Source organism: Medicago truncatula, chromosome 4, assembly GCF_003473485.1.
Source record: "Medicago truncatula cultivar Jemalong A17 chromosome 4, MtrunA17r5.0-ANR, whole genome shotgun sequence".
Taxonomy (NCBI): Eukaryota; Viridiplantae; Streptophyta; class Magnoliopsida; order Fabales; family Fabaceae; genus Medicago; species Medicago truncatula.
Window position 1 is genome coordinate 30,127,025 of NC_053045.1, and position 10,143 is coordinate 30,137,167.

General features: G+C 34.3%; 2 protein-coding genes across 3 annotated transcripts; one reads left to right on the forward strand and one right to left on the reverse strand.

The window, feature by feature from the left end:
- The first annotated feature begins 1,215 nt into the window (after positions 1 to 1,215).
- Positions 1,216 to 2,033, forward strand: LOC25494421 (classical arabinogalactan protein 10). Its single transcript, XM_013600561.3, has one exon. The coding sequence runs from the start codon at positions 1,330 to 1,332 to the stop codon at positions 1,828 to 1,830; it is 501 nt and encodes a 166-aa protein (XP_013456015.1). The 5' UTR covers positions 1,216 to 1,329; the 3' UTR covers positions 1,831 to 2,033.
- A 2,632-nt stretch (positions 2,034 to 4,665) lies between these two features.
- LOC25494422 (yrdC domain-containing protein, mitochondrial) lies at positions 4,666 to 9,764 on the reverse strand. 2 transcript variants are annotated; one of them, XM_024781198.2, is made up of 5 exons: positions 9,486 to 9,764; positions 8,957 to 9,197; positions 7,340 to 7,515; positions 6,827 to 7,118; positions 4,666 to 5,197 (listed from the first exon to the last, which is right to left on the reverse strand). In XM_024781198.2, exons 1-5 carry the CDS (start codon positions 9,547 to 9,549, stop codon positions 5,140 to 5,142), a joined length of 831 nt encoding a protein of 276 aa, XP_024636966.1. In that variant the 5' UTR covers positions 9,550 to 9,764; the 3' UTR covers positions 4,666 to 5,139. The 2 variants fall into 2 exon arrangements, with proteins under 2 accessions (XP_024636966.1, XP_024636967.1); XM_024781199.2 differs by having other exon boundaries at positions 9,462 to 9,762.
- Between the last annotated feature and the right edge of the window lie 379 nt (positions 9,765 to 10,143).

Consider the following 10,143-nt stretch of genomic DNA (forward strand, 5'->3'; position numbering starts at 1 on the left):
TTAGTGAACATGACGTTTTGCAAATACTCCCCCTGAAGTTTTGCACTTATGTGCAAAATGCCCCCCAAACTTAAAAATTTATATTATTTTTTTCTTAAAAACAAACAATTAATAGTTAAATATTAAAACTAACTATTAATTTTGGAATTTGGAAAAATTACATGCATATATACATCAAAATAGGCTCCAAAATGGGGAAAAATATGTATTTTTTTAAAGTGACAATAATGGGATGATTTGTGGATTAATATTGGGGGTTGTGTAATTTAAATGGTTTGAGCAAATTGTTGAAGGAGTTGGAGGAGTTAAAAGACTAAGATGGTGAAGGAGAAAATATAAATTTAAATCTGATTATTAATTTGTTTATAAACTTCTAAAAATAATAATTTGTCTATTAGAAATAACCATTATTGTCACTTTAAAAATACACATTTTTTCCTATTTTGATGTATATATGTATGCAGTTTTTCCAAACTTCAAAATTAATAGTCAGCTTTAATATTTAACTATTAATTGTTTGTTTTTAAGAAAAAAATAATATAAATTTTTAAGTTTGGGGGGCATTTTGCACATAAGTGCAAAACTTCAGGGGGGGTATTTGCAAAACGTCATGTTCACTAACAGAAAAATTTGACGGAGGGGGTAAATTGACTAACGTTGTGAAATTTCAGAGGGGTAATTGAAGTTTTGTTAATTTCAGAGGGGTAATTGATGAAACTTATAATTTCAGGGGAGAAATTGACTATTTATTCAAATAAGATTCCAGGTAAATAATTTAAACGGGTAGAATCATAATCAATAAATGTCATCATATCATTGGCTTAAATGTGAATATTCATCAACAATAGGGACGTAGCATATAATTTTCTTTCTTTTGATGTATTTGAGATCACTAGCTTAAATGTGAATATATTCATAATTGGAACATGGCTTGACTCATCATCAAGTACAAGTATCAACCATAGTCCATAAACGATAATTAATCAGTCACAGCTGTGTCAAGCTACACACACAACACAAGTGCGTTACATTTCCAACTTCACGTTCACTCTCTCACACTTCACGAAACTTCCAACTTTCCTCAACTACGTTTACTTTCCCCAAATTTCACACAAAACAATCCACGTGTCACACATCCGCGTCATCTCACATTCATCACAACCATCCATTTCATCCTCATATCGAATTCTTCACCCTATATAAACCCCCACCACCTTTCATTTCTCTCTTATCACCACCATTTTTTCAGATCCAACTTCATTCATTCGTAACTGTTTTTTCAACTCAATTTCAGATCCAACCATTCAAATTTCAAATTCAATCTTATCAATGGCAATTCCAAGATTCTCTCTTGTTTTTCTTCTTCTTTCTTTCTTAGTCAACATTGCTTCTTCCGCTGATTCTCCGGCTCCGACTCCGGCAACGAATTCATCGCTAAATTCTCCTTCTCCGACTCCGATTCCGACTCCTTCTCCGGCAAATTCACCTCCAGCGCCAACTCCAACTCCAACTCCGTCTCCTCATTCCGATTCACCACCAGCACCTTCACCAGATAATTCTCCTTCTTCTTCTCCTTCACCTTCACCTTCATCATCTCCAGCGCCATCGCCTGATGAAGCGGCGGATAACAACGCAATTAGCCACACCGGAATCGGCGAAGACGGGAAATCGTCCGGCGGAGGAATGAGTTCCGGCAAGAAAGCGGGAATAGCGGTTGGAGTGATTGCGGCGGTAGGTGTGGTTGCATTGGGAGCGATGGTGGTGAAGAAGCGTAGACAGAATATTCAGAGATCTGAGTATGGATACACAGCAAGAAGAGAACTTCTGTAAAAGATTCGATTTGAATGTATGAGTTTATGCCAAAGATTATACAATTTATTAGAAGTAATTAGCATTCATTCGTATACTGTTCTAGATTTTTGTTTGATTCTTCGATTTGATAATGATTTTTTTGCAATAATCTCTTGATAATTGGGATAGAGTTTGAAGATTTGATATTGTTATCATTTTAAGATCTTGAAAATTTGTCCATTTTAGTCAACTATAGTCATGAATCTTAAATTACTCTGGATCCCTTATAAAATTTTGTGTATTCAATGTATTAAATTGATAATTAAAATATTATTATTTTCTTAAATAATAATAATTTCTTAATTAGGGAAATGTTAATGAATATTTTTGGAGCATTCGTCCAAGATTATATTTCTACCATTAACATGAAATTAATTGAATTTATTTTTTTGAAGGGAAAATTAATTTTGAATTTTATTAGAAGTCAAATGTCACATCCATACCTAAAAAGTCAAATGCAACACAATGAAGGGAACTATATTTAATGTGAGATGATTTACCACATAGTAATCTCATTGCATTAATTCTTGTAAAAGAAAAAGTCTCACATGTATTTAACTTTCTAAAAAAGAAAAACTGATTCTATTTAAAAGTAATTGTATAAAAAAAGTTGCGAAGTAATTCAATTTTTTTTGTCTAGTAACCTAGTGGCGGTAGCTCACACAATTAAAAGTGGAGAAGTGGGGTGTCCGATGTTCGAACCACGGCTTTTGCATAAATTATGCAATATTCCTACCAACTAAGCTAAGCTCATGATGCCAATGCAATGCATGCCCTTAACCTAATTGCCCATTTACAAGCATTTGAAAAATAATTTTTTTCCAAATATAATTGCAATGCCTACCCCTTCAAATTACCAAGTGCGTTTATTAATTTTTTCCGTCCATTATTCAAATTAATACTAGTATTCAAATATAAAATTTCAACATAAATGATAAATTAGTTGTAATATCACAAAATAGATGCATGAACTACACCACCAATAGTGTGCTAAGCAGAATTCAACCTAGATGCTCCCTCAAATAATTCATTGGTTGCATGTGATTGTCAAAATTGAAAAATGTGAATGTTAACCGGTGCTTCCGGAGTCTAGTTAAGGAAGTAAATATAGTATTTTTTCCGTTTTAAAATGAGTGTTGTTTTAGGTGTTCACATACGTATTAAGAAATACAATGATTAAAAGAAAGAGAATGATTATTTTACCAAATTATCCTTATTAATTATTGGTTAGTTTTAAAAGTAATACTTTGGAAGTAGTGTGCAGAGTATTAATTGGAGGATACAATTGAAAAGAAAAAGTTATTATTGCATTGGAAACTGAAAGTAACATTCATTTTAACTAAAGCGACACTCATTTTAAACGGAGGAGTAGTTTTTGTATTGGAAATTGTGTAATCAATTTCTCAAAAGTAAAAAAACGTTACTTTTAATTCAAATTTCCATTTTTTAAATTTCTTAACCAGTGCCCCGGAACATCGGTTAATAGGACCATTATATAATTACTTTTATCTCTTACAAAATTGAATTTAAACATGCATGTGATTGAGATTGTTCAAGTTACACGTGGTCATTAATACATAGGGGCAAAGCAAAGTACTCTCTACTGCCTGCCTCTCTGGTTGGTCGGTATCCATAATGCAGTTGCTTGCAGAGTCTACTGACCCAGCTTTATTTGGTAGTTGTGTTGAAATTCAATTCATTCTGAAACATGTGGTAATTGTCAAGAATAGAACGGTGTATTTTTTGTTTCAATTTTGGATGGATTATAATTATTTTAAAGATGTATAATTATTCTCTAAAAAGAATTGGTTTTACCTTTAAATTTTGTTCTAATTTCAAATCTATTATTTAACACTCATTTTTACATGAATGTATCTAAAAATAATCTTCTCTTTCAACTCAACCCACTTTTCACTAAAATCAATTTTACAAAATAAATTGTTTTAAAATCAAACTTTACCACCACATTTAAGATAGGGGAAATGCTAACTTGGTTAAAGTTTTAAAATAAGTAAGTTTGCATCGAAAAATGGTGTAATCATTGCTAAGAAAAAGTAAAAATTTGTATTTCCAAGATAAAATTACTATTAATGGAATCCTTAAGCATTGACCTTAAGACATCGGTTAACAAGACCCTTAAGATATACACGCACTTATCGAGCATAACACGACAGTGATCATTGGCCAATCAAACGAACTGTCCTTTTGAAAACAAGTTATTCCCTCCCTTGTGTTTGTGTACTTTCTTGAAGACAAAATTAGGTTCTGCCACGGGATTGAGATGACACTTACTCCTGCAACAGCTTCTTTTAAATTTTAAGGTTGTATTTGTAATAATTTCAAAAACATTGACCATCAATCCAAAGAGTATGTAAAAACATCGAAGGAAGATGGTTAGAGAGACACATAGAATCCCTTAACTATTTGATCATAAATTCAATTCTAATCAGAGAGTATGTAAAAACATATACTTAGAGAGGTATTTATATAGATTTCAATAACTTCAAGAGATTAATTTTTACAATTGTATGCGAATAATACTTTAGCTTAAACAAAACCAAACAAACAAGGAGATGAGTAACAAACACTAGTTGAAAACAAAATTAATGTTTAAAGTCATTATAATCAAATCAGCTTTACAAAAAGTTAGAATATAATTTTGTTTCTTTCTAGAAATAGAAAATAACGTCTGATATTTAACAAACTATTAAACAAGTAACATGCTTCTTTAATCATATAGAGATGAGATGGGCTCTATTAAAAGTAAACTTTTGACAAACAAGTAACATAATTCATGATGTACAAGTAACATGATAAAGCATCCAAATCCTGTGGTTTCCTTATGTGCCTAAGATGTCACAATAAATACAGCAGTAGTCCACTAATTCATAATGAACTTTTGCCAACCAAATGTATTTTATCAACCGTAGCACAAGTTCTATAATTTTCATTTACTAAGATAAATAAATAAGATAATTATCACTTAGTAACATGTTAGGTTCTCAAAAAACCTAATTTCACTATTACATAATATAATGAGCTTTTAAAATACATGACACAAAGCTTAGTGCAACTCATACATGTGTCTGTTTCGAACATTGTCAAATGTAGGTTCATGCACCCCCAAAGATCTTGTGGCATAACTTATACACATTTCATGGAAAGAAATTAGCTTGGAGATATTATCTCTCATGACCAAGCGAAAGAATTGATTTTTGTAAGCGAAAAAATTACGCCTAGAACATGGCACTGCAAATGGATCACAAGAATCACAAATATTATAAGTAGTCACACTTCCTCAACAAAAGCATGCTTCTCCAAGATGGCAACTGTCTCTTCCTTCGCGCTGCAAATTGAAGGCGAACAAGGACACAATCAATGCATTTTTATGAAACAGAAAATTCATAAACTGTTTCTTCCAAACAAGTAACCTAAGTTATCTATCGTATGGACCCATAAAAGTAAACAATCACTTTGGTCCTGAATGTATGAAGCGTTGTCATTATAGTCCTTGAATGCACTCAAATTGCAAACACATCCACGCGTATCTCTTTTACTAGTCATTGTGGTCATCAAGTATGTTTTTAGGTAGTCAATTTAATCCTTTTTTATTTAAACGGCAAATTTTATTCGCCGACGAGAGAGGTGTAAGACAAACCTACAACACATGGAAAAAACAAAGAAAACAACCAAAAGGCGCACCGTATATATGCGGCACCCCAAAACGCCAAAGGCACCAAATCATGATGCCGGAGTATACGCCAAGTGACCAAAACAACACAGTCACGCCCAGCAGAAAACCGCGACAGAGGCAACTGCTAGGGGGCGAATACCCCTGCATCACAACCAAAAACAGGAACACAACTACTGCGCCAGAAACTACAGCAGCACAGCACCCTCCAAATCACATACCAGACCCAAAATGACAGCAGAAAACCCCAAAAAACCGCAGACTATTTGCAATTATGAACCTGCCAGCACCGCAAGCAGAACTGGTGGAACAGAACAGCAGAAAAATCTGCTGTCATGACAGCAAACAGCAGCATACACCAGCATCACCATCCACACTTCAGCAACCAGAAAAACGCACCATTACCGCAGCAGACAGTCTTGCGGGTTCCAAGTCCATTCGTAGAACATACACGCCGGCAAGTTTAAACGGTTCAGCACCTACCTCCAAGCTAACACCTTGATAGCCTCGACCACTTCTTTAATCGCACAAGAAGAGTTATTGAAAATCAAGTCATTTCTAACTCGCCAAATTGTCCAAATAGCCGCATGCCAGATAATCCAGTACCCCTTACGAATCTTCTTATTCCCCGACAACTCATTCCACCACTTCCAATGCACAAATAGATCCGGTGGTGTGTGATAAACAAAGCCTAGCCACCTCAAAATACCAGCCCAAACCTCTCTCACCATAACACAATTAAGGAATAAGTGATCAGACGCTTCCGGCACCCCTTTACGCATCACACAGTTAACCGAAGAATCCGGCGGTAAGACCTTCCTTCTAGAGAGATTAACTCTAGTCGGAATCCTATCACGTTAATCCTTCACACATCACACAGTTAATCCTTGAATGTGTTTTTCGTTGATTAATCCATAAAATTACTAACAAAAGAGGAACTAGGGATGTGTTTGCAATTTCAATACGTTTAGGGACCATAGTGACAACGCCTCAAACATTCAGGGACCAAAATGGTTGTTTTCTTTATAATTATTTCAAAGGCTTCAAAACCGTGTTTCATATGCATTTTGCACAGATAAGGTAACCCAAGTGGGAGATGAATCTAGTATCATTCATTTTTAGATATCCATGGTGAAATATTAGAACAAAATCTCACAATTACCACCATCCTATATTAGATATATGAAGATCATGTAAAAGAAATGTATTTTAGCATCTGCATCAGACATATCAGTACAATCCATTCTTTAAACAATGCGGCAAAGATAAGTGTAGAGAGGTTACCTTCCAGGTCTAAGTATCTTGTATTTGTATGGTGTACTGAGATCCACTACAGTTGAACCTGCACGACCGGATGGAAGCAAACCACCATCATAAACAGAAGCACAATGCTCCCATAGTTTTTCAAAATCTTTGATGCAAACACTACTTGGTTGTCCACTTAGGTTTGCACTGGTAAGGGCCAAAGCAGTTCCTGAACCACGGGCAATGAGCCTAATGAAATTGCAATCTGGCACTCTAACTCCTATACTATCGAATCCTGGGTTCAGAGATCGTTCAAGAGCACTTGACTCACCTGTAACATTCAAGCATACAATCATATATTTCACAGAATCTTTACAATGAAATCAAAGGTTCACATAAGAAATGTTGTACGAAGGGATTGAAGAAATAGGATTATTGTTGCTTTAAACAAGTTCTGTGAATTAATTGATTTAAATGTATGCTTTCCACATACTTTTCCATAAATTCATTTTCCATTACACTCACACACAAAACGACATATGGCATACAAACCTCGACTTAGTACAACTGTGACAGGCCCTGGTAGTAGGGAATCAAGCAAACCATGAGGTAAATGATCAGTGAGGGCAAAGCGATTTATGTCTGATACATCCCCAACACAAATAGCTAGTGGGCTTGTATGTTTACGACCTTTAATCTCATAAATCCTGTTAACCGCTTCCAATGAGCTGCCAACATGTTCCAAAGGTAACAAGCAATTATTAATCATTCAGAAAGCAATTGAATCATAATAGGTCTAAATATATGGAGACTATGAAGTGCAAATGAGATTTTAAAAGTACTGGTTAATCACATACAAGTGAGACTCGCTTTATATTCAATTACTGAAATTTATTTTGCAAATCACTTGGTTGATAGTTTGCTGGAAAATAGTATATTCATCCTAAACCATCCTAAATGGTTTAATAAACAATTTAATTTCAGATAAGTCTTGAAAAATGCAGGGAAAAAAGATCATTTGAAAGCCTCCATTGACCTTTATATCCTTAAATCCCAAAGGATGAAACACGCAAAGTTCCGGTATATAACTGTCTTAGTGCCATTATTTCAAAGCCCCTGTTTATCGAGCAGAGTTGCTTAAAATGTGTGGCTAAGTTTGGATTCACTAACCTCAATCAAGGAAAAACATTAGTTTAAAGAGATTCTTAACTACACTATAAAATCATCTTTCAGCAGCAAACATTTTCTCTTGTATACACTGATGCTTTTGAAAGGTTTGTTAACAAAATCGGCAGATGGCTCAACAATTGATTTCCCCAACTCTTCCTACATGGTGCCGCAGAGCTTTTAAATAAAAACTAAATTTGAGAAATCTATAGGTTGATGCTTGTTGGTGTCCAATAGCAGTCTACAGCACAACTATACCAACAGTAAGTAATGAAACTTTGCATAGCTTTTCTTCTGCCCTATATCACACATCACTGCTGTCTTGTTTAAGTTTTTAGTAATTTCAAATATCGCTTATTCAAATATCTTTATTACTCTAATGCCATTTAAGTTTCCATGCTACTATTCCCACCCAAATAACTAAGCATTTTGACAATGCAATTAACTTTCTACTCATTGTTTTATCGAATGCTATGATGTAGTTCAGCCTACTTGCTTAGTTCTCCCAACCATATCAATAGTACACTACATCTTAAGGCACGGCTCTTCTTCTCTCTGCCAATTTATTTTCCTTTCAACTGCATGCCAAAATTGGTTAATGTGGTCAAGCATTATAGGCATTTAGTTTGAAGAGTATCGAGTATTTCAATAACTTTTCAATAGAATGCAAAATGGGTTATTAACTAGGAAAATGAAAGTGTACTGCAATATCCGCTTCACCTGTTTAATTCATTCTCAAACCAGTGTTTAATTTTATCATTTCAGTTGCAGATTCTAAGCTAAATTGTTTTCAGTTTCAGATTCTAAGCTAAGGTTCATTTAGTTATTATATAGAGTTATTTTAGGTGCTTGATAGGTATATGATTTCGTATTAATTTAAATCACATTGTGTTTATAAAATGCATATATAATAGGAAGCATGTTAAAAGAGTCATAAACAACTCCAACGCTATATAGGCAATAAATTTTAAGCACAAATTAAAATTAAAATAGCATACATACCAAGCATCACAAGCAAATCCATACAATGTATCAGTGGGAACTGCAATGACCTTCCCAGCTTTCAAAGTTTCAACTGCCTCTGCAGCATAAGCATCTGTTGCTGGATGAACCACACCAGTCTTAACATCAAGACCCAAGTCACATCTTTCCATACTCCAAGCCATGTTTTTGGAAAAACCCCTTCTAATTCTTTGATTTTGATTCTGCGGCAAACTTCGAACACACGCCAACTTACACACCCCTGAAATACAAGTACAATTGGTTCAGTCAACAAAAAACAACAATAACAGTAATAATATCAAGAATTAACAACGACCCATATCAAATTTCAACGTTTTTATTGTTGAATATCATGAAAGGAAGGATTTTTAACGATGAAATTGAAGTGGGCATACGTAAAAAAAGTAAGAATATTCCAAATTTGGTGAATTTGGAATGACACACCAAGTGTTTGATAAAATGTTGATAAGAAAGAGAAGAAGTAGAAAGAGAATAAGAGACTGACAGTGGTTGTGTGACTAAAGTGCACCTCGTAAGAAGGAAGTGTTGACTAGAAACCGTCCTTGTTGTATGGAATTGGATATGTTCATCATCAACCGTGTTCACAGCTGCCTTGTGCTTTTCCTGATTTGGGTTGTTTAATGTTTCGGATAAATTCGGTGTTTTAGAAATTATTTATTATTGGAGGGATAAAAAAGTATAAACTCCTCCGATTTCAGTAATTTTTTTTCAAGTTAACAAGTAAGAAAAATCGAATATACCAAATAGAATCGAGAAGATAGAGGCCGAAGATGCAAGCAAAAATCAAATGCAAGATATGAAGTAGTAAGGGAAGAAAAATAGTTAAGTCAGGGATGGATTAAGAAGATTTTAAAACTTGGCCCCACATAGGTGCCACGTCAGAGAAAACCAAGTCAAAATTGATCTTTTGGGTCAAAACTGCCAAAGATTCAATATATAGGAGGCTGTTTTGTATTTTAATTAATTAGGGGTCAAAAATCGCAATTTCTGAAAAGATAGGGGCCAAAAGTGCAATTAAGCCTTTTTAAAATTGATGCTTACTTGTGTGTCATTTGGAGGAGTTTTTATTTCCTCTTAAAAGGTAATAGCGGTTTTCGCCTCCTAACTTTCACGAAGTTGCAACTACAAAACTGTCCCTAAGTTTTGCAACTGTAGCAGTTTTGGCC

Excerpts from the sequence above, each read along its gene's own strand:
- LOC25494421 (XM_013600561.3), top strand. The coding sequence starts at position 1,330 with ATGGCAATTCCAAGATTCTCTCTTGTTTTTCTTCTTCTTTCTTTCTTA.
- LOC25494422 (XM_024781198.2), bottom strand. The coding sequence starts at position 9,549 with ATGATGAACATATCCAATTCCATACAACAAGGACGGTTTCTAGTCAAC. Across the intron at positions 7,119-7,339 it reads CACAGTTGTACTAAGTCGAG|GTGAGTCAAGTGCTCTTGAA; the intron begins GTTTGTATGCCA and ends TGAATGTTACAG. Across the intron at positions 5,198-6,826 it reads AAGATACTTAGACCTGGAAG|CGCGAAGGAAGAGACAGTTG; the intron begins GTAACCTCTCTA and ends TTCAATTTGCAG.